Here is a 26019-nt window from a genome sequence, read left to right on the forward strand (position 1 = left end):
TGATGTAAATTTTTGAGGTGCACTCTTGTCATAAATGAATCTATTACATAATTTTTAACCCTTGGGTTGTGTTTAAAACCCTATAACACTTGTAGTGTTCCCGGTCAAAAATGACCAGGCCTAAAAAAATCGCTTCTAAATCACTCATTATGCTATATTATCACCGAATATTGGATTCAATGTTTTGGTCAACTTCTTTTCTTTCATTTAGGACTGGTTTTGTATTTATATTTGCATCTGATTAATCATAGGTCTCGTTTATCTGAGAGTAGGCACCTCATTTTTTGAGTAAAAAAAAATATATATATATTTTTCTAAATAATTTTCACAATATTAAATAAAAACTGATGAAAATTTGCACTGTTTATGACACTAGGGTGCTTTAATGTTTAATCAGGGAGTTTGTTTTGAAAGACTTATTTTGTACAAAATGGCACAAAGTCACACTTGTGGTGTTCCCGGGCCAGAAAAGACTGGCCATTCAGAGTGAATGGGAAAGATCACAGAAAACAGGACCTTTATTTTGAAATGCTTTTATTTTCTGAAAAGGGGCAAAAAGTAGCACTTTTGCTGTTCCCTGTCAAATCTGAACATAGTGACATATGAGAAAGAACACATTAAGATTCTTATATAGAGAACATTTCATGGAACAACAAACCGATATTTATACTGTCAAAAAAAAATAATACACTGACACTGTCATACAGAGACATTATATTGTTCATTGGTAGTTTATTTTAGTTAGAGAATTAACTAATGTTAACAAATGAGACCTTACTGAAAGGCTGTGGTTCCCAATCCTGGTCCTGGAGCACCCCCAATACTCAACATTTTAGATGTCTCCCAAATCAAACACACCTGATTAAACTCATCAGCTCACATGATCATTATCCTGAGGTCAAAGACACAAGACGCACCAACTTGTTTACAGCATATTCTGCCAGCCATCTAATATAACCAATGCCTCAACTGGTTTATATTGTTTAATATGCAGGTACATGCATACAAAGTGAAAGTTGAAATATTGTGGTGTGAAAAATCATTTAATCTTTTTTTATCAAAGCTATTTGCTAAGCTACGGTCCGAATCCCGTGTAACCACGGTTCGACAAAGCAGTTCAAATCAGGTAGGTTTATGGTTGGGTTTGGTGTAGGGCATATTTCCAGCACGATAGAGCATTAACCTTTAGTCACAGTCCCCGGATATTTGAATTCTGAACCGCCGCAATACGTACCAGAAACAACATAATTAAAACACAGCAATATGTACCTTTATCAACGTAATTTTCACGTACTGAACCCGTGTTTTAGCACCACTCAGTGGACATTTCTCTTTGAAACTGCGGTGAAAAATGCAGTAAGTTTCGTAAAACAGTGTTGCACAAAAAGTACACAGAGGTACCTATTTTTATGAGACCAGGTTCTTTAGTTTAAAGTACTATAATAACAAAAACAAATAAATGTAAAGATATAAAGTAAAAAATAAAAAATACTGAAATGCACTTGTTCATTTTCATGGCCATACCATGAATGAGAAAATCTAAATGGTAACTAATATATGAATCATGGATCTTTTGATCTGGTTATCGACATTCTTTAGATGGACCAACCTGCTTAAAATTCTTCTCTTAATAAGTCTCATAACAATCAGCACAATCTAGCTGTCAGTGCATCCTGTAATGAGGACAAGTAGAGGTGGGTCTTTTACTTCTTTTCACACACAGGATGTGGTGATAAGGCAGAGAAGAAGAAGGGATGTTCGGGGTTAGCAGCGACTGATGCTGCAAGTCATTTGCTTCCACCAGTGGTCTGAAGTTCAGAGGGTCAGAGCATCACATTTACATCTCATCTTTTTGGCTGTTTCCTAATTTAGTAGTTTTTCAGTAGGTTTTGAAAGTGCACTGCAACAACATAATTGGTATTATTTATCTTGATGTATCTGATTTACAGTATTTTTATTTATTATTTTTTATATTATTTATGTTTTATTTATATAATTTATATGATTACATTTAACATTTTGCTTTTCAGCTTAATTATATGTAAATTTTCTGTAAAAAAAAAAAAAATGCATAATGTTGTGATCTCAATATTTACATAAATAAAAAATTTAGAAAGAATTATGATTTTTGCCATAATCAAAAAGCCCTAATGTTAATGTGGTCTTAACAATTCTGTCATTTTCGGTCCTAAGTAATACACAAGTGGGCTGGGTGTCAAACACACTGTAAAAAATAAAAACCCCCCCAATTCAAAATTTTCAAGTGACTGGTTACATCTACATTTTTCAATTGGCCTAATTTAATTTATAAAATTATATTCACACTAATTTAATTTGACTAATTGAAACATTTAGATGTGATCACTAATCCGCACAAATTCAGTTAGGCCAATTGAAAAATTTAGATGTGATCAGTCAATAGAGAAATTTGAGGTGGAAAGGTCTGATTTTTTTTTTTTTTTTTTACAGTGCAGCAATTTAGAAGCAAATACAATATAGTTGTGCTATTTACAGAAAACAAGCAAGCCCTGTGTAGGTGGCATTTCTTAGCAAACAGATTTTATTTGACATAGGAATGCACAATATACGGTGGAACATATCGGCTGATATTACCTTGAAAAAAAAGAGATCATTATTATTATTTTTTAAATTAAGTTATCTGATATTGATTTCTTTTTTTTTTCCAAATAAGTTTAATAAGTTTCTTTTTTAAAAGTTTACTTAGAAAGAAAGACTGGCGCTTTCCTGTAGACATTTTGTTTTTAATGCTGGCAAAACAATATGAATTTACAGTGTAATACTGGAAGTCATACTGGTTAAAGGCCATAAAAAAGAAATTACCAGCCCTTACTTTTCTGTATCACTACATAATTTCTACATCACTACTTTGAAAGTGAAATTAATTATGAGACTGCAGAGAAGCTGAAAAGCTCTATAAAGTCGTTACGCACCAGATTTCATCAGTTCCCAGCTGTGCTACACAGAACTGGCAAGCCAAGCTCATCAGAAAACAGATCCTGATTGAACAAGAGATGAAAATGATTAAATAAGATTAAGAAACTAAGAAGTGAGGTTTCTGTGAGTGTTTTTTTATTTTTTATTTTTACCTGATGTTCTTTGGGAAGGACAGCTACGATTATGCCGTGCAAGGGCTTTTCCAGTTTCTGTGAAAATGTGTTGGCACAAAGCATCACCAGCATTGCCACCTGACGCACACACAATCACAAAGATTCATAATGTGTGGCATAACGTGCGTACAACCTCAGACCACACATCAGCAGCTTACCTTCAGCTTGTTTCCTACAGAACCCTGCAAAATGTGACTTCTGAAAGTTTCTTTACAAATGAGGAAGCATTCCCATCAAATCCGACACCTGGGGATGAACAAAACGACAAGGATATGCCATCACTTTTATTCAAGTATCAAATTAAGCACAATATTAAATCAAATGATCAGCGAGTCCTAACCTGGAAATATTCTTCCATTGCCTTCTTAACATAGGTGATATCATGAGGGGATGTGACGAGGTTATCTCTGGCATCAAAAACCATTTTAATAGCCAAGTGAGAAATCCAATATGCTACAGGAAGATAAGGACAGGGAGAAAGAAAAAGCTTAGGCCCCATTCACATCTAGTAATAACATCCATCTAGGGTGATCAGATCAGAAACAGCCAATACATACTGCTATTTACACCTGGTAGTTTGACGTCAGATGGAGTGAAAATGCTTCCTAAAGTCACGAGAATTAACACTGAAAGTCTGGGGTCAGAATTGTAATTTGTAGTTTGAAAGAAAAAAAAAAGAAAGAAAATACTTTTATTTAGCAAGGACACATTAATTCGATTCAAAGTGACAGTAAAGAAATGTATAATGTTACAAAGACTTCTATATCAAGTAAATAAAAAAATAGTATTAATATATATATATATATATATATATTTGAACTTTCTATGAATCAAAGAATTCTGTAAAAAAAAAAAAAAAAAAAAAAATCACTGTTTATACAAAAATATAAAGGAGCACAACTGTTTTGAACATTTATAATAATAAGAAAAGTTTCTTTAGCACCAAATCAGGATATTAGAATGATTTCTGAAGGATCACATGACACAGAAGACTGGAGTAATGGCTGCTGAAAATTCAGCTTTCGCCATAACAGGAATAAATTACATAAAAAAAATAAATAAAAAAAAGTTACTCTAAATTTGAATAATATTTCACAAATTACAGTTTTTGCCTTATTAGTGATCACATAAAAGCATTAACATTAAAAACAGAGTTTTATGTATTACTTTTTACAAATCTGTCAAGCGATTAAGTCATACCAAGCTTGCCAACCCTTATTTTAGTTCAGTGGTTGTGAATGTTGTGCAAGTAGGCGAAGCTTAGCTATTACACAGGATGAATTTGTGTCTCTGGGTTTGTTTACGCTGCAGTCCACATAGTCTAAATGTACAGATAGCAGAGTTCCCAAATTTTTATGGTCAACTGTCCAATGAGTTTTCCGTACAGCGAGCCTTTGTATGGTTAGAGCCTTTGCAAGGAATTAATTTGTAAGAGAAGATAACATCTTTCTAAGATAAGCCTGTGTGTGTGTGATCACAGTGCTATGTCAATCGGTTTCTCTATCCATAAGGTTACCTGAGCCCTCGTCTCCCATCATATGACCCCAGCCCCCACAGCCAACCTGTTTGCCATCTGGATTCACCAGCTTACAGTTCGAACCAGTGCCTGATATCACCACTACACCTCCTATGACAAAAAGACAGACAGAAAGGTTTACGATGACAGTTCTGTCCTGAGATCCATAACTACTGGTAGTTGCAAAAACACTGCACAAACCATAGTCAATGGCAGTTGCCATAGCACCAGTGGTAATAAAATAACTTTGCCTCAGCTTGGGGTATCCCTCCCTCGTGTCATCAATCATTTTCTGGATAAAAGCTTTCTGCTCTCCACCACTCAAAGACATATCCTGTCAACACACAATGTATACAACTTTAAAGCGACCTGATGAAGGTGAATGTGCAGATGATGACTGACTGATGATGCATCACCTCACCAATGAAAAACTGGTGTGTCTGGGTCCAGCCCTGCCTTGATTTTAGCCCTCTGGACCATGTCATTGATCCCATTAATACAATTATCAACACCAACCAAATATAAATGAATAGAAAAAAAAAGTCATATATAAACACACTCAAGTACAGACTACAGTAGCTGACTTCAGTCAATATTAAAGGACATTCTCCGATCTTACCCAGTGATTGTTACATGGCCCATCTGTCTCAGCGAGTGTTCCTCAGCAGAAACCAGCACTGCTTTAGAGTGTCCCACGGCTGTCAAAGTCAAGAATAGTTTCTCATTCATTTTTCTCTGAAGCTACTACACTTTCCCTCAAACAGTTGGCATGAGGCACGCGCTTTCAAGCGAAGCTTTTTAATACGCGTTTTTATATTAAAATGTCATTAAAATGGATCATATTTGCTTTTAATAATAATGTTTTTGTCATAAACTCACCCCTCCACTCCTCCGTACACTGCGCTTCCTCTTTAGTCACATGACCACTCAGTCAGCTGCTTAACTTCAGCGAATAACATGCGGACTACAGAAAGCCATCTTTTTATCTAAATCCACATACAATTTTGAATCGCACCCATTTTTATAATCTGTCTATATTTAAGAGAAGACAAGATAATATGAATCGATTTTTCGCGTTTTTGATTTTTCCATATTATTTCAATAATCGTTTGTTTGTAGTAAAACAAATAATTAGAAACAAACAATAAAATATAATGAAAAATGAAAGAAAAAAACATACATTATACACTATGACCAACAGATGGCAGCATGACTGAAAGAATCTCGCTGTCCCAAGCATCACATGACCATTTACTATTCAAAAAATATTTTTTCCTTTTCTCCTATATATATATATATATATATATATATATATATATATATATATATATATATATATATATATATATATATATATATATATATATAATACATCATTTTTATTGTAAACTTATAAATTCATCCTTCAAAAATGCTAATAGACAAGACAATAACAAAATACATACAGTTACTTAATTATTTTAAGTAGATCATCAAAATAAATAATAACAATAAAAAACTACAAATGACAGTTTATGAGGAAAGTCTAATGTGAATGTCAAGCTGACATTATGTGTCATTGTGAGCAGTGATTGTGTTACTTCCCTGCCTCCCACTGCATTTGTGATTCAATCTTTGCTGACCCACATGCTGTTTTAGGAAAGTTATTTCATATTAATATGTTTAAACATATAAATGTTTTATTTATTTTATTTTATTTTGCTGAATTATTCTAATTTCTGGTTTAATAACTTTATGACAGCTATTCAACATAAAATACTTTTGCTGGAAAATGATGGGCAAAACGTGACCTACTTGGTTTGTAGTTTTCAGCCTATTATTACTGCTTCAACCCATTATCCATAAGCATCCCAATTTTATCACAGTGACATTAACACCACAATTTGCATCAGCGTTTAATTTACAACAGAAAACCACGTTTACGTTTGCAAGACGTGTACAGTGCAAGATCGAGGATTAAAGAAAAAACAAACCAGTATGTCAAACATTTGTGAGCAAACCATGAGCAGCAGCCCGATGAAGGATATGGACCATAGGCTTAGTGCATTCTAAAAATAAAAGGACCAAGCATAGGAGTCAGCAGGACACCCTGCATTTGCCAGTAAGAGAACCATAATATTTGCAGTGCAAAATGAATGCTAATGGTTGAGAATTAAATAACGGATGTAATTACAAAATTAATGAATGAATGTAAATACAGTAACTGCACCTGTCTTGAAGATTTCTCAGTGACAACATTATAACAGGGATGACAGCGCACATTTTGAAAAACTGTTACAATTGCAAGTGAAAAAGTTTCATGTCGTGCTTTGCCTGTGTTTGAGAGTAGTGGGAGGAAAGCCTTGTGGGCGCGCGCTTCCTCTATCACGAGAAGAGAGAGAGAGAGAGCGAGAGAGAGAGAGAGAGAGAGAGAGAGAGGGGGGGCGAGAGAGAGAGAGAGAAAAAGAGCGAGAGCAGCGTCTCAAAATCCAGATCGAGCAGCATGAAAACGTTCCTTCTTAAAATTGCGTTTTTTCCCTCCAAACATCTTTTTAACTTCTAGAATAATTTTAATGAATTCCCGTCGAAACGCCCCTGAAGCAAAAGCTTGCCAAGCGGAAGTTCGCGCGGTAGGAAATCGGAAAAAGAGTGAGAGTGAGAAATATATATTTATCGCTTATCTTGCTGTGCAGCGAGAGAATATTTAAAAAAATGGACACTCACGTCAAGGAGGGACAACTGTACGTTCAGCATCAGAAGTTTGGAAAGGTAAGAGCTTGTCGCATGTTTGATTGAAGATGCAATGACAGATGACGATGTGTGATAAACAGGAGAATCTTATAAAACACTAGTTGAAACATGTGCCAAGGTATTAGATATGTAAACTTTGTATTCACGTTTGAAAAACATTCAGTACATTTTTTTAATGCTAATTTAATTCAGTGACTCAAAAAACCATTAACCATTAAGTAACAAATAATAAAATACAATACTTTTCTTGCACCTTCAGTACATGTCATTGTGCAAAGTTGCAATGCAAATGTCAAACCTATTTTCAGGTTAAAAGTATTGTTTTAACAAATTTAACGGATATTTTGAATCTTTTAATATGTTCGAATCATTACTATCAAGATGATTTTTAGTTTTTAATGATATATATATATATATATATATATATATATATATATATATATATATATATATATATATATATATATATATGTAATGTAATAATAATAATAAAAACAACTTAAAGACATTGACACACAGTAATGAGGGTGGAAAGATGTCCTATGCGTTTTAAGCTTTTCTTGTAACATAACAACAAAACAATTTCCTGCATGATTTTATGCGACACTCAATTTTTACTTGATTTTTTTCCCTTTAAATATCACCAATATTTGGAAACTTAATTGCATGGTTGTTTATTTTATTTTTTTTTTTAAATAGAATTGGAAACATCATAGCAAAGAGTAAACAGATTTTTTAAAATGTATTTTTAAGTAACTTCATAGGCCCCGAGAAAAAGAGCACATTTACAAATTCATATTTATCCAATCATATAGAGAGTAGCAGAAGACCTACAAAATCTATCAAAAATCATTTAATAATAATAAATAATTTTATACAAAATTAACAATAAAGACAATTTAAATAGTTTCATAAATAGTAAGAAGGAGTGACTCTCTTCCTCTTCTGCAACATGAGATGGTCACATGAATAAATACATCAGATTCTGTGCTACAACTCATCTTCAGATTTCAGCTATTAGCATGCATATTCTGTGCTTTTGAGCCACTAATTACATAAACACTAACTACATAAAATTTAAAGTTGGACAAACAAACTTTTCTTTCTTGTGAATGATATCTAACCACTAACCAAGATCTGGTTATACATACACACGACCAGCTGTGTCTCTAAATAATTTCCACTCTCTTGACTGTCCACGTGCAGTGGAAAATGCTACATCACAGACGCATGACCACAAAAGGTTCTGTTTGTTTTCTTTCTGATTGAATATGTAAGGCATGTATTTTTATCATTCTTTAGACATTGATATGAGTCACATGTCTTGCTGGACCAATGGCTTGTCATTAATTTATTATTCACTTCCTCTGTCTGAAGCTTCTTTGTTATGTGGAAGTAAGCAAATTATGAGGACAGCTACATGTCTTTACCCTCAGGCAACAGCAGAAATTCAAATTCAGCATGGTGGACTTTAATGCTGCCATTCATTCACATAGGTTTTTACTCAGGAGCACTTTAAAGCTTGTCTGAAGGTTTTAGCTTAGTTTAATAGCCAAGTAAAAGATATCTTGTCAACAATAACACATGACTAAAAATAATCTTGTGTGCATGGTGACTCTTTAGAGGCTGAGAAGCTGATGATAGACTCATAGTGTGATGGCTGAATCACCCAGAATCATTGCTGTGAGAATTGTTATACTAAAGGTCTAACAGAAAAAACTGTGCTATCTATACATGCAGCAGAATCAGATGAAAGTACAACCAACATAACAAATGCAACAAAGTGATTTAGAGATGTTTTATTGTGCACAAGCATGTGGGTGTCAGTCCCTGGCATCATGAAAACAAGGTTGCACTTTAGGGGAACATGAAACCTCATGCCCTTCATTGTTGATGTAGTGATTTTGTTTGGTAATGAAAGTCAAATGAGTTTGGATAGTTTTGCAGGAGGTCAGAACGTGGACGTCACTTTTACAGCTGTAGGCTTGTGATTCACACTGTCAAAACAGTTGAGGAGTTGGAAACACAAGGATGGACAGGAAAAAACAACATGAAAATGTTGCACATGAAAGTGCATGGACCGTGTTTGACAACTCTGTGCAAAGTAAAACATGATTAAACATTTTCTCTATCTCTCTCTCTCTGTTTAATCTAGAGGAGTCATTTCTCACACTACATTTGTAACCCTGCATAAATGTTTTTATTTTCACATTTTTGAGGTCAATAACATTGCCAAATACTGCATGCAACAAGCAGGTAACCTGTTTTATAACTGCTTGTCCATATATGGAAATGTCACAAAAATAGATCTGTCTTCTTAACATAGATAAGTCTCCTAAGGGAGCCTCTATTATGCCATTTTTTAAGGTTCCTAATATTGTTTTGGGAGTCTCCTACAATAGGTTTACATGCAATGTCAAAAAACATTTAATATCACCTCATTTTCCAACGATTCGTTTAAAGCAGTATTAAGATTCAGTCTCTCTAAACCTCTCCATTCCGTGAGCCTACTCTGATTGGTCAGATGCCTCAGCCTGTTATGATTGGTCTACCGCATACAGCGCGTGTTAGAAGCAATACAGCCATTGCCATAGATCCATATTTTGAATGCTCGATAGAAAAAAATAAATAAAAAAAATCTCTCTCTCTCTCTCTCTCTCTCTCTCTCTCTCTCTATATATATATATATATATATATATATATATATATATATATATATATATATATATATATATATATATATATTTTTATCATACTTACAGATTCGGTGGAGCCAGCTGGTCCAAATAAACTGGGTACTGAGCCATCTTTCAAGAGCAAGCGTTTTGTGAATCCCATGTTGAACTCCCCAAGATTAGAGAAGCAGTCGACAGTAAAATGACGGGAACACAAAAAAAGACTGACGTTGTACTGCTGTGAATTGAAACCACTGATTCTTTGCAGCCTCATCTTTCAGAAGTGAAAATAAAATTAATTTACTTTGACAGCGTAGGACAGTGTTTTCTCAACATACAGCAGGGGTCTTCAACGTTTTTCAGGGCAAGGACCCCATAGTCGATAGAGACATGGAGCAGGGACCCCCCGATACAAAATGTCAAGCAAAGCTACGTATTAAGCATATCGGCTTCAATATTAATAGAAACTAAACATATTATGATTAAGAATAACTATTATTATGTTACATGTATATTATGACTGCTTCAAGAAAAAGTTTAGATGAGATCTTCTCTGCGTAATGGAGTAAGATAACAAGAAAGGGATCAAGCATCCATGTTACAGCTGGCTATTTCACCCTCTGTTTATCTCTGAATGTCTTACAAAGCTAAGCTAAATTTTCTTCTTTTTTTTTCTCATTGCTTTACAGTTATCAGGGTATTGGCAAATATTGATTGTCATTTGGGGGTTATAGTTGTTCAGTAACATGTTTGTTGCTAGGCATGTTTGTTTCTTTAGGCTTATCGGTTGTTATTGCGATGTTGGTAACCGGTTAAACTTGCAACAGCAAGATGCTTGAATTCAAAGCTGTTGATTAAGGCTATCTGATGGTCTTGAAACGTGCTTGCTGCTTAAGGCTCATCTGTTTATTGGAAATGCTGTTTCTTTAAGCTTCTCTGACTATTATTGCAACATGCTGTCATTAAGCCAGCAACATGCTTGTTGCTTAATGCTATCTAGTGTATTGGTTATGCTTGTTACTTGACGCACAGTATGTACATTTCTCTACTAAAGGTTGCTTATTCAAATGCCAACACATCTGGGTAAGGGCAACATGCTTGTTTCTTAAGCTTTAGGTATTGACAACATGCTTGTCGCCTAAGAGGTATGTAATAATGACAGCTAGTTGTTGAAATGGGTATTGCATTGCAAGATGCAACGCGGGCAGTGGAAAAGGAAAAAAGATGGGAGTGAACTTCTTTTAACTTGTGCGCCACGTTTTTAGAATGTCATTTCATACATAAGACACTGCAAGAGATGCGAGGCCAACAAACGCGTCCATGTTTGCATAGAAAAAAACAATGTAAAAGCAGCTCAATCCAATAAAAACCTGTAAAGAACTACTACTGTATGTCTGAAATTTCATGTTTGCATCATGGTGACAGACTGTTCACTGTTTTTACAGAACATTTATAGGCTAGTTAATAATAGCCTACTGGTGTTATACCTTCAGTCTTTTAGATTTTTTTAGAAACATTTTCCATGTATTATTTCTGAACACATAACATAAGACAAGTTTGGACAAGATGTAGTTGTAGTTCATGCATCTTTTTTTGCAAAGATATTTAACAAGTGATTTGTTTAACATTTACATCATGTTGACAACTTCATGTGTGCTGCACTTGAAATAGAAATGTCTTTAACTATAGGGTTAATAAAGAAAAGTCACTTGAATCATATTGAAGTAGAATTTTCCTGAGAATCGGTCAAACTTTCTGAAAAAAATTGAGATTTGTTTTTTTCCATATCACTCAGCCCTACTAAAATGTCATTAAAAACACTAATGATATCTGCACTGGGTTCTGTTTTGTTTACCCTAGGGGGCTATTTTACAGAACAGAACCATGCCACCAATCCAAACTGTATGCAAAGTGTCAATCATTTTGACAATAGTGGTCCTGACAGAACTTTATTAATCGTGCACTTTCAACTTTACAACTTTACAGATCGTTTACAGTCACATATATACTTACATTACACACTGCATGAAAGGCAATATTTGAAATGGCATAATAGTGGCACTTTAACATAATAGTGTCACTTTGTGTAACAAATTTTCTGTTTGACATTTTCAAACTGTTTTCTTTCAGATAGAGAGCCTAAACTTAATCATTTGTGCTACTGTACAAAAAGCATGAATATTTAACATGCTCTGCAGCAGTTTTTAATTGGTTGCTTGTTGCTAAACAACTTACCGTAACATTCTAACACTTCATGGTTTCATACCATACACCTTAAGAACTGCGATCAAGGTGTAAAACCAAAACCATTTCAAAACCATTTCATAACTCAAAGTAAAGACCAGAACTAAACCCTTTTCAAAATTAAAAGTTTGAAATAGGGCTACATTGAATTGAGTATTAACCCTTTTGAACATATTCACATATAGCTAAGGAGATGAACAGTGTCACTGCATGTTTGAAACATGGCCTCTACTGCTTGGTGTCATTACGTGAGACATATCGTGACAAACCCTGTCCTTGCCAAATGGTTTACAGTCCTTAGACTTGTTTGTGTATAGAGAAGAGGAGTGATATCAGCTTTGGCCTGGCCCACTTTGGCCTTTGCTCTTACTTTTACTACAATTCAAGGAGCTTTAGTAACTGAGTACTCTGTTAAATAAATAACCAAAGACATACTGAAATGTAAAACACTAATGAATACACTAATGGAACTAGTTTACACAGTTTTGATCCTTCATAAACAGTGCAATCTATAGGCTATTCTGGGCTTTATTCTTTGTGAAATGTGTTTTGGATGCTGCTCTATTCTATGATGCATGGTTTCCCAAACGAGGGTGAGTTAATGAAAAGTTAATTACAGTTAAATGCAACATTAACAAAATAAAGCAGACAGGCTGAATGTGAATGCATGTTCAGTCTTTGACAGCAGGTGAAACAGCAGTGACGTAGCATTTCCATGGTTACCGCTGTAAACAATACTTTAATATGCAATATTAAATTTAATATAACATTTTTTTTGATGATTGAGCTTGGAACTTGATTTTATTTTATTTTATTTTTGTTTGTTTAATTCATTGCTTTAAATATAAGCAGTCATAAATGCAGTTTCAGATTTTTCTCGAGGTAAGTTTATAAAGTTTGCCACATTTTTTGCACCAAAAAGGTTAAGTATTTTTTAAAAAACGATCATTCATCATATCCACACCTTCCTCTACAGCATTGTGCATTTTGATACTCAACATGGCAAGCGCTGTGATAGAGACATATATGTTTAAGCCCAAGTCAAAAGAAACTGAAACAGCACAACCACAGTGATTGCAACAGTCTGTTTCAGCATGGCAATTGTTTTTGCTTGCTTAAGTTCTTAATTTTCAGCATTTAGTTTTAAAAGTGCTGTCATTACTGTCATATTACATTAGATGCTGCATGTACACAGGTATTAACTGATTTTATTATCAACACTCAAACAATGATATGCTTGGAAGGAAGTCTGTGCAAAGTTTTTGGAGGTGCAGTTTCTTCAACGTCTCAAATTTGACTGTCTAATTCGACGTCTTTATCCAACAGCAGTACTGCTCTTGTGATTGATGGACAGACATGAGTTGGTCAGAACGCACCTCACTGATTACATACGGTGATGATTTCACGAAATAAAACTGAATTAGTGATATATCTTATCAAATTGTGATTATTAAATCCTGCAATTTAGTTGCGCTGCGTGCTTTATAGTGAAGAGCTACACTGTGTTCATCTACACGGATGCAGCTTATAATAGTGTTTTCACAGTGACTTGGTTCACAGTAAATGTTGCTTCTCACGAACTCATTCTCTGCAAGCAATGTTTTTTACGTGTTAGTAATACATGCATTCGGGAACGCAATGTGCACCAGGTCTGCTTTATTTACATTTGCAATCCGATATTTGGCAAAATTTTTGTGGACAGAAGTTTACAGCATTTCACCAATATTCTGCCAAACTAAAAGCTCAAGGATTTGTCATGTTAAAAGCATGAGTGAACATTTAGAACTGAAGAATTTAAGACATATTTGAATTGTAACTTGTAGTGTTAGTGGCTCTCCTAAAGAGTGTACCTGTTGCTGTGTTAAGTTGTTGAAACATGAACTTATTTCAAGTTCAGCACAGTATTTCAACTTATATTCTTTTTAAGATATACTCAAAGTGCAAAGTGTTTTTTTTTTTTTGGTTGTTTGTTTGTTTTAACCTGCATGTGTCAAGCCACCAAACACTATCTTGTTTCCTCTTTTTAACTCCGTTATGTTATTTTTATTGGTAAGTGGTAAGGCAAATTCTTACACTTTGTGTACACTTTGTGAATCAAGATGTAATTCATACTATTGAATGGTACCCTAATATCAGCGTAATAAATACAATGGAAGTTTGATAATGCGAAAGATTAATCTAATCTAAATGTTTTGAAATTTCCATGTTCATCTCCAGTTTCATGAACGGAAGTGCATGTGTCAGTATAATTTACTTTGGTGCCAGTGTTGGGGATCAAGTTAATGTTTTATTTATGAAAAAAATATATATATTAAAGTTTGAACTGTGAAGTTACTGAATCACACACATCTTATTGTGACATTGGCTACATATTAATAAGATCCATTGTTATACTAAAGGTCCATATTAATAAAAGCCACTGTGTGTCCTGTGCAGTGGGACTGTTGTGTTCTTAACTTTTACTGTTTTACATTTGGTATGCTTTGGAAGAAGTAGATTATTACCAACAAGAATTTTGTTATTTTTTTATTTTTTAGTATTTTCAGGTATTTTACTGCTAGAATATTTTCATATAAACTGTATATTATGTTCTTTTACATGTTTATTAAGCCTGTTAAAAAGCACAGCAGAAGCACATTTCCTCAGATTACTTTTGGATGCAGATTTGAGGAAGTTATCAGGCACTTTCTTTCATTCTGATCATTTGCATAATTTCCATCCTGCACAGTACAGTCATGGCCAAAAGTTTTGGCAGTGGACTACTCCGAGAACTAATAAGGCAAGAATGGTTTGCCATCAGTCAGGATTTGGCCAAGAAGCTATATCCAGCATGTCAGAGCGAATTGCAGAGATTATGAAGAACAAGGGTCAACACTAAATATTGGCTCATTATATTTTTTGCCAATAAAAGCCTTTAAAACTTATGGTATGCTTATCATTGTTTTTCAATATACAATAGAAATGTGTGAAAAAATAATCTACAAATACCCAAAAATCAAACATTACAAAACAAAAAACATAAGTAACCACCAAAACCAATAAAAAAAAACTGTATATTCCTCAAGTGTTGCCTTATATGGCTATACAAGCTGCTCTGTAATTAAATAATGCAGCCCTATTTTATTACTGATTCATTTAATTGTGGCATCGATTTAAGGGATCTGTAATGTGATGTGTATGATTTACATGATGTTGTGTTTAGTTAAACCAAGGTTTGTAATTTATCCATGTTGGTCTAGTCTTTTTGGTACAGTTCTCATTGAATGCACCAGTCAGACAAAAGGGGCAGTTTTTAAAAGGAATGTAGCTATACACAAACACCTACAGTGTGTGGAGGAAACAGAGCATGCTGGGTAATCTCATGCATCTTCTATACCACATTGACATTGTGCAGTGGTCAGATGTTGGATTCTGCCTAAAATCTAGATGTTTATGAGTTTTTTGTATTTTGTTATCTTATGGCTTCTGCTTGTAATTGGTAATTGGTAAAACATTAACCCTTCACTTGATTGGTGAACTCTTATGACTGTCTTGTTTTTGGGTGAACTAACCCTTCTAACTGAGAATTGAGAAATCTCTTCCCTGATCATTTGAATTGTGCTAGAAAACTTCCTTGTTAATCCAAAAATAGATTTTTATTGAAACCAAACTGTCAACAACAATAGAATACTTGGAATAAAAACAGATATAGATGATAAGTTGTCCAAATGTTCAGTTCTTAGTTGTGGAAGAACATTATCCCTGTATACCTTTAAAATGATTCTAATATTTGGGAAGTGCTATTTATTTTAACAAAGTGCCTGATCATGTTAGTAGGGCATACATTTTTTATGTCACAATTGGACAAGCTTTGCAATCAAGACTATATAACATGTGAGTAACCGTGTTAAATCTAAACCCTGATCTGTGATAAGTGATAAGTAAGGAATAGAGGTCGACAGATCAACTTCACATTGTTCCTTTTAGTAGAATGAAAAACATTTCATATTGTGATTCCAATTATATACAGAAAGTGAACAAAGAATGCCCCTTTTATGAACACTTGAGCTGTCAATCATTTGAGTCCAGTGCAAGTTCTGCTCTTTTGCCAAAACTCCTGTTATCGTTGAATCTGTCTACAGTGCATGATGAATCTCATATTTACAAAACACTGTGCTTATACTTTGGTTATGGTGAGAGCATTGTGCTAAACAAAACTCAGGCCATTACATTCATGTGTTCAACACTGGCTACAATCTTCAATATTAATACTTTAATCCACACTTTTCACAATTAGTTAGTCGTTGCAACTGTAATCATAATTGCATTTCAATAGTTTTGCCTCAAATCCAAAGATGTTTCCCAATCATAGCAAGTAAATTATGACTGCTTTTGATGTAAAAATCCTACCGATATTACACATGGACCACACAAATATATTATTAAAATAATAATAATAATTCATGACCCCTTTCAAAATCACGTTTTTCTGTTTCTTTTATTTTCATGTAGTGGCCTGGCTTTGGTAGTGTGTACACGGCATTAGTGAGTATAACAACGCATCTGCATCACAATAGTGAATCAGCCTGAAACGTGGCCTTTTTTGAAGGTCATTATTTTTTCTTATGTTACAAAGAATGTGAGGAACTGACCCACACTCCTTCTCTCTTCCACACACCCATATAGACATAGATGTCTTTTGTTTGCTGCAGAATTTGCTTTTCATTGTCCATCTGGAGAAGGGGCTTGAAATTCATTGTCAAGTTGCTCTTGTTGACCTCACCATTATGATTCAGATGCTAAATAAAGAAAGTGACATAAAAAAGATTTTATGGCCTTGATTAAGGGGCGCTGACATTAACAATAATTTGCAGCTACCTGGAAGTTGTTCATTTTTAAAGTCACAATGTAACAAGTTTTCTCATATATTCTCTTTTGCTGATTGGAAGGAGGCAGATCTGAATGTGGTCCTGAAATCAATTTTAAGAATAGCTAATCAACTAATTAGCTAATAGCTAACCATTGGCTAATTATGTAATTTTAATAATAATAAAAAAAAAAAGCATTTAGAAAATAGATGGGTTGAATTTTCAGTGACTTGAGCCAACATGAGTTGACATAGCCTATAGTCTGTATGTTTCTGTTTAGATTCAAACTAACAGAAATGTTTTTTTTTCATGTATTTTCAGAAGTTTTTAGACCCATGAGTGAATAATAGTTGAATTTCCCCAAGACGCTGCCAGTTCTTCATCAAAGAGTAAAAACTTCCTCTTATCCCTCTCTCCTTTTTAGAAATGGAAGAAGAACTGGTTCGTACTCTACCCAGCCAGTCAAAATGGCATTGCACGGCTTGAGTTTTATGATTGCTCAGGCAGTGGCAGTGATAAACCTAGCACTAAGAAAATGGACAAGAAGATCATTCGTCTGTCAGAATGCATCAGCATACTCCCTTCTGTCACTGAAACCTGCCCCAAAGAAAACATGGCTGCCTTCTGTGTGGAGACCAATGACAAGACGCACGTCTTTGCAGCTGAGAAATATATTACCAATGAGTGGGTGGAGAAGATGTGTGAGATTGCTTTTCAGGTGAGATGACATCATGAAGACTTTTGAATGGTTCAAGGTTCAATGTGGTCAACATTTGTGACTTTGCTCCTAAGTTTCAAGAAGAATGAGAGACCTGTGACAAATAGTATTTGCTAATTTTAATAAAATGCATAGTGAGAATAAAATTGTCCAGCAATGAGATTTTTTTAGTCATAATGTAATGAGAATAATGTTGCAAGACAATAAATTATATAATAAAAACAGGAATAAGAATAACAGGCTTTTATTAAGCCTTATTAAGGCTTTTATTTGATCAATGATTGATCATTGTTGTACCATTTTAACAATGAATGAATTCTGTTCAGCTATTTGACAAGCATAATTACCTTTTAACCATATATTAAGGTGTTCTGAAACATTGGAATCCATTCCAGAGAATTTCCAAAGGGAATAACAGCTTCCCCTGTACTAACTCTGCATCCCTCTCTTTCTGGCTCACTTTCTCTCTCTGTCTCTTTGCTTTTAGGGAGGAAGTGGTTCTCTTGGTAGTTTGGACTCAAATGGACAGAAAGAGCTTCAAATGGCTGAGAATCTCATTTACTTCTCCAGAGAGGAAGGTAAGAAGGGACATGTAGCACAGTATGAATTTTACTCGTGCTTAATTTTTTTCCAACAACTGGTTTAAATTGAGCCAGCTGTATTTTTATTTTTCATTTTTTTCCATTTGAGCTATAACAGCTCCAAGGGCTCATTTCATAATGTGCAGTGAGTTTCTCGAAGAGTAGGAATTGACATCACCTCCACTGTCAATTCAGTTTATTTTTGGTCGCTAGTCTGAAGTTATATGCACACATAGACCAGCAAAACTGCTTTCAGTGAATAGACAGAAATGTTCTGTTAGATGCAAATGGACTGCATGCAAATTCCCTGCTCATGTTAGTCACAATGCCTGAAATATTAGAGCTCTTGAATGTGGTTACACATAGCTGTTTCCAGAAAGACGTAGCTGGCTGTGTCACACTCATTTAATTTGAATAGTCAACTGAGTGAAAGACGCAAAGGCCTAGCAAATGAAATGGAGGAGGACAGAAAGTAGAGCAAAATCTCAGGCATTTCCCCTGCCCCCTCCTTCATGGCTGGCACTCACTTCATCCAGTGCTATGCAGGGTAAACAGTCAAGGAGTCACTCTTAAGTTCACTCAGTGCACAAACTACCTCCTGTGTTTCTAGGGAAATAGTTTGTGATCACTTCTGTTTTTATTAAGGGCAGCACTGACTTCCTCAAAGAGTGTGTGATCTGACATTTAAACGCAACGATTAGGCTTGCAACGATACAGTCTTGGAGCGCATTATCTCCTTTGTATAGACCTTTTCTAGTCTGACAGTATATGACAGTTGGTATTGGAGCATAACGCATAGGTAATGGTTGTTGATGCCCTGTCTGTTGGTATTTTGTTTGATAGCCAATCCAGATATAGACAAGAAAATGAATAAAGATTAGAGTGGAGCAACTCATTTTGTATGTTATCAATTTGCAGAGGAAAGTAGGGTAATCGCTGACAGCCTGTAGACTCTGATAAGCAGAAGCTTATCTTTGCTGAACTTAGCAGGGAAATAGCATGCAGGACCCATCAAATGAAAAACATCCTGTGTGTACTTTTTTTTTTTTTTTGTGGATTGTGATGTGATTTGAAAAAGACCAGTGTTGACCAACTTCCTGAGATTCAAAGACCTTTCAGTTTTACTTATAAGCCACATACATTTGTTATAAATTGTATAGAATGAATCTCAGCAGCTTGTTTGCATATGTTGTCAGAAACATGAAAATTATATCATAGAGATGTCAGAAATATCAGATTTGTCCTTTTTGAATAAAACATAAAATTACTTCAGACTGTAAAAATGTGATGCAATTCCCCAAAAGTGCAATAATGATTTTTAAATAAAATACTTTTTTACCTAGAAAAATAAATTTGAGTATTAAAATAATAATAATAATAATAATAATGATTAGGATGTGAATGCTCACATGTATTGAAGAAGATCTAAGAAAAAAATGCATTTGCTTTTTACTTAATGGCTAGGTGAGCGCGGGGCACAAAGTAACGTGTGGTTAGTTGTAACACGTGGTTTGAATATTTCCACACATGGTAGCATAACAAAATTTACAGTATTTATTAGTTAACATATCAACATTATATAGAAAAAAATGTGCGCCAAAATTCAAAAATCTTTTGACAATATCGCTGAACATTTATTTTACCATAATAAAATTAAAATTCTGGCTTAAGTAAATGTTTCATCTCAGTTTTTATTATTAATTTAAATTGAGACAAATCTGCTATTATTTTAATCTCCAATCTGTTATTTATCAGTTCAGATTGTTTTTTTAATGCTTCGATAACAAGCAGAAGACACCAATTCCAGTTGCACAGATGGGGCATGTTGTAACACTGCGTTACAATGTCCAATTCTATGACATTAGCGTTGTAATTTACACTATTTACTTTAATGAATTTTAATGAAAAATGAGAAACAGGTGAATAAAGACTGACAGTCAATGTTTAATGTTTAGAAATTAATTTTTCAAGACATGTAAGGCATTTTTGCTTGTTTATGTGGGCCATCCCAAACATGGTTGCAATGTGTTCATTGTCAAACTCCAAAATCAGATTATTTTTAATTCTTAAAAAATGGCATTAATTTAATTGAAAAAAAAAAAAATAATATATATATATATATATATATATATATATATATATATATATATATATATATATATATATATATATATATATATATATATATATATATATGTATATATTTTTTTTTATTATTAACAAAACATTTTAGTTTGTCTTTTATTTTAATTTTTTCATTCCATCAGATCATTTCATGTATACATTGTATTTATAAAACAAACCCACAAAATTTTACAATGTACCCCACCTACAGGGCATGTTGTCACATTTCACTCCCATTCTTTTGGGGTAAATAAAGAAACATGTATACATTGTATTTATGAAACAAAGTGACATATTTGTACTAGACAAGTGGGAAATAACTGTGAATATATATATATATATATATATATATATATATATATATATATATATATATATATATATATATATATATATATATATTCTGAACCCCATGGGTTTACACAAACTGAGAAAGTCAAAAAGTGTTACTTTGTGCCTGCTCTCACCCTACCCTACACCACATCACATTTTCTGAACTGTTGTTACATGTGAAATGCAAAATATATGTCCAAAGTATTTGTGAGGTATTTATATGGAGAATATGTATATTTATTTAGATTACTTCTTTTAGCAGGTTAGCTATGTGTATGTTCATACATGTATTTGTACTTTTATGGTTTATATGTGTATATATTTATGTTTGAATACTGCATATACTGTACCGTGGTACTGCGAGGCACAACATTTGGCTCCATTGTATGTTTCCACGTATAGCAAAGTAACAATAAATCTCTCTTGACTTGACCAGATAATTTTTTTTCAAAACCAATGCAGGGAGTACATTTCTAAAAACTTGATTTTAAAAGGAGATTGCCTTTTCTTTATCACAGTTTTTTCTGTTTGTCATTAAGGCACATAAAAATTATACCTGACCTGTGATACTACTGTACTTGAACTACTTGAACCAAATTCAGAACAAGGAATTTCATAAACACACTTGAATCTGTTTTGTTTTGCAGTTAATGAGTTTTGGGTGAGTGTCCAGAGGACAGAAGCATCAGAGCGCTGTGGTCTCTCTGGTAATTACTGGCTTAGGGCTAATGTGGACAACCTTATCCTGAAGGACCCCAAGACTAAAAAGGATTTACTCGTATGGCCCTACAAGCTTCTCCGTCGCTATGGAAGAGACAGGGTGAGTTTTTGTCACTTCTGATTTTGAAATGTCCACAATTAAAGCATACTAAGATTTCAAACTAATATAAAATCATTGTGAATTGTTAAAAATGATCAATTGCATTTGTTACCATTCTACAGAACAGAATAAATAATCTGTTCTGTAGAATGGTAACATGTGATAGATGACCTTCAACACTAACTGCACTCAGCCTCAGCCTTGTATATATGTAGCTCTCAGACACCCACACCTTAGACTGTAGACTGCTCATAGTGTGTCTTTATTAATCCAACGGCTGTTTGCATTAACCCAATATAGTTGCAGACAGCTGGCCTCGTACTACAGATGACATATAAAGAAGGAACTTAAGCCACAGTTGTTTCCAAGTCTGCTTCCTGTCATTACTATAGAAACTGCCTTGGTACAGGAAGCTGGTCTTCATCTCTCCCTTATGAGTGGGTGGAAGGCAAAGCTAATGCGGTGAATGACTATTGAATGCAGGTCATGATGGTTTGAAAAGATTTAGTTTAGGGACCAGATCTCACTATTAACTAGTTGCTTATTAGCATGCATATTACTAGCATATTGGCTGTTTATTAATACTTATAAAGCACATATTAATGCCTTATTTCATATCCCTTAATACTATACCACATACCTAAACTTAACTACTTTATTTAGTTTATTATAGTTTATTGAGGCAAAAGGTTGTAGTTAATAGTTAGTTAATAGTGAGAATTGGTCCCCAAACTGAAGTGTGACTGAAAATATTAATAAGCCCAGTGTACTGGGTCCATTTTTCTTCCCAGTAAGATCAGAGTTATTATCATTAAACAAAACAGTTAAAAATGTTCTAACAAAACTGAAATATAAAATAAATTACAAATAAAATAAAATTGGGGGGTGGGGGTTAAATAAAACAAAAACACGTAAAAAAAAAAATAAAAAATAAAATAAAATAGTACAGTTTAACTAAAATTTAAATGAAAATTCAAAACATAAAAATAAAAGTTCATTCAAAATTATAATTCTATATAATCTATCATCTATATCCTTAAATTGAATGTTCCGTCTATAATAGTATATAAGTAATACTAAAATAATATTGATAAGATGACGTTTATTTAAAGAAGGTTCATTCAAATACCCAGTTAAATGTCCATGTGCATAAGAGAATAAAAAAATAAAAGTAAATAAAAGGTTGCAAACACACCATCACATTTCTGATATTCTCTGCAGGTAATGTTCTCATTTGAAGCCGGACGACGATGTGAATCTGGGCCAGGGAACTTCACCTTCGAGACAAAGCAGGGAAATGAGATATTCAGCATAGTTGAGGAATCCATTCGGGAGCAGAAAGCCCAAGCTGAAGAACGACACCAAAGCTGTCCATCATTAGACTCTGACTGCCCAGCTCTCCAGCAGATCCGTGCTGCCATCTCAGAAGCAAACAGTCGTGAACCAGATGGAGATTCTGGTGGTAGCAAACCTGGGTCCGCGGATGGTGTTTTTGGTAGAAAAGAGAACGATGGGAAAAATTTAAAAGGTCGAAGCCTTCCAGAGCCGCCACCTCCCGTTGGTGGGACCCCGCCACGATCTCCCATGCCACGTGGGTCCAAAAATATGTTAGAGGACCAAGGGAGTCTGTACTCAGAGCCTGTTGACTCGGTCCGTGCACCGCCCAGTCCAGGGGACTGTTTATACTCAGACCCGGTAGACAGTATCAAAATCTTACCCACTCCTAACCCACGCCTCAGGCCGACTGGCGATGAGGGGGGTAGCCGCTACCCGGGCATCAAGCCTGAGCCATTCTGTTCAGACATCTATGATCAGATCAGTCTTGACTTGGTTCAGAGGACAGTGGCATTGGGACTCGATGGGCAATGCAGGCACCCTGCAGATGGAGGTCCTACAGAGCACATCTACGATGAGCCAGAGGGACGTGCTGGATCTGCACTACCTATCATCACGCTTTATGATGAAGCACGGTTGGAAATGCATCCTTGGAGAAGCAGGGGAATGGAGGAGCCTCAATGTTATGAGGTGGCTCAACAATCACTGCCAATGCCCAGACCAAAAGGCCCCAAACCTGTCACAGCACCCAAACCGGGCAAAGTAGCACTGCCCAAGAAAGACCCTCCTCCTCTGCCTCAAATTAAAGGCAGTGCTAACCTGAACAACAATAACAGTAGCAACAGCCATAACAGCATGGAAGGTGGTAGAAGAGGTGCTGGTGCAGGAAACACCGAGGAGCTTTACAGTAAAGTATCTAGACATCAGCCGCCTCCAAATGCATGGCATCCTATCATGCAGTCTCCAGACATCATCTATGACAACTTAGGTGACATTTGACCTAAACTTTTTAAACATTTAGGCAGTCTGGTCTCCTTTTCCTTAATCCTTAGATGTTTCATTGAAGGAAATGTGTTCATGGTTAACAAGGGAGTGCTCAGTGTCAGTGCTTGGATTGAAACCTTAGTCATGTAGTCACTGACTGTCAAAATTATTGAGAGCTAAGACTGTACAAAACCTTTGTGTGGATAATGCCCTCAGAAAGGGCTTGTACTGACACATGCCAGAGTTTTGCACTTCTTGGGCAAAGTAGTCCTGTTTTGTAAATCTGAGTCTGTGACTTTTGTATCGGAAGAAATTATGAAGCACTTGTCAAAACACTCGGCTTCCTGGAGAATTTGAGTGTTGTTGTGTGAACGATATCTGCCAGATCCAATTTAATGGTTGAAATGCAAAGACAAAAAGGTCTGTTATTGCACGTAGAAAACCTTGAATTGTTTTGTATGGAGATTGTAGCAAAAGGATACTAATCCACTGCTGTGAGTAAGTGTGTGTGTGTTTTATATATATATATGTACGTATGTGAACGAGTCAGCAGCTGTGCTGTTGTTTAACATGACAATGATAATAAAAATGATAGTACAAGAGAATTCTGTAGTTATTCTTGCTTTTCCATTTCCATAAATGTACATGTACATGCATATCGAGGAAAAATTTGGACTTGGCTTGTTAGGAGGGCATGTAATCACCCTGAATGCCGATCCTTCACTCTCAGTCCCTTATTCATCTAGTCCTCTGTTGTCCTGAGCAGTGTCTGACATCAGAGGGATAATCCTGATGCAAAGTGAATATTAACCATCTGTGTAAAATAGGGGCCTTACTTCAAATAGAGTTAAATGTTGGCTGAGTTAATATGTGTCTGCCTGGCTGTGTGTGAAGGTACAGACTGTTCTCTGTCCTGTTTTCTTTCTCGTTCGCCCTCTCACTCATTTCCTTTTGTCCTCTCTCCAGTCTCCCCAAGTCTTTTATTTCACTGCTAATTATTATTATTTTTTTTTTTTTGATCAGTCCGCCAAGATCTGATCTATTCATCACATTCTACATTTAGTGCTCTTAAGCAGAAAAGCAGTGAATGTGTTGACCGAGCAGAGCCCTTCATCTAAAAAGAATGCATTTATTTGGTCCAAGGTCTGACTTGTTTAAAAGTGCATAGTTTACCATCGTACTGTGTTGCAGTGCTAAATTTTAACAGCGGATTACTCATTGGTATTAAAAAAGGAAGTGGACAGACAACACCTCTTTTCCCCTCTCTTCTTATTATAGTCATTTGCAGTCAGTATTGTTTTTAATTTAGTTTGACAGTCTATTTAGCTACTTGTTGTTGGATATAATACAAACATACTTTATAAATATTTGAGACAAGCATCATGCTAAGCACAGATGTTTTCTATTTCTGTTTAAATAGTGTATGTGTCTTAAAGAGGTCAAGTTATCAGTTTCAGTTTTGGCACCATGTGGATTAAAAAAGGTACACATTGGTTCAGTTTGGATGCACTTCTCATGTTGTACTAGTTCCTGTTTTCTTGAAAGTTCCGTTTATGTTTTCGTTCCACTGGCCACTTGATGCTTGGATAATCGAACGTAAAACAGAACTGAACTATGTTCTCTGAAGTGTGAAGCAAATGATGGGGAAATGCATTCGTTACTTGAAAATGTTACATCTTTCAACCAAAATTCAATGAAACGAATCTCACAAGTTAAAATAAAATATGTACTGTACTGAAAAGTTCACATCAGTGAACAATTTTTGCATTAATCACCTAATATGTATATTATTTCATACCTTAAATGGATCTGACAAAAAGGTTAAATAGATTGCACATTGACAAATATTTAACAAATATTAAACATTTAATTGAACATTTTCATAAAATTTTCTATAAATTATACTGTTAATCCATGTGGTCTACAATAATATATTGATTTTGGAAATTTGAGATCGTTAACATTTATTTATATATATATATAT

The 26019-nt window shown here is 34.6% G+C and overlaps 1 protein-coding gene and 1 pseudogene across 1 annotated transcript; one reads left to right on the top strand and one right to left on the bottom strand.

Annotated features, from left to right (window-relative positions):
- Nucleotides 1-2533: 2533 nt before the first annotated feature.
- LOC109110321 lies at nt 2534-5839 on the bottom strand (annotated as a pseudogene).
- Nucleotides 5840-7091: 1252 nt separating this feature from the next.
- LOC109070083 (docking protein 1-like) lies at nt 7092-24640 on the top strand. The gene is made up of 5 exons (XM_042760847.1): nt 7092-7392; nt 17565-17858; nt 18346-18436; nt 21544-21716; nt 22938-24640. Exons 1-5 carry the CDS (start codon nt 7336-7338, stop codon nt 24048-24050), a joined length of 1728 nt encoding a protein of 575 aa, XP_042616781.1. The 5' UTR covers nt 7092-7335; the 3' UTR covers nt 24051-24640.
- The last annotated feature ends 1379 nt before the right edge of the window (nt 24641-26019 follow it).

This window comes from Cyprinus carpio, chromosome A7, assembly GCF_018340385.1.
Source record: "Cyprinus carpio isolate SPL01 chromosome A7, ASM1834038v1, whole genome shotgun sequence".
Taxonomy (NCBI): Eukaryota; Metazoa; Chordata; class Actinopteri; order Cypriniformes; family Cyprinidae; genus Cyprinus; species Cyprinus carpio.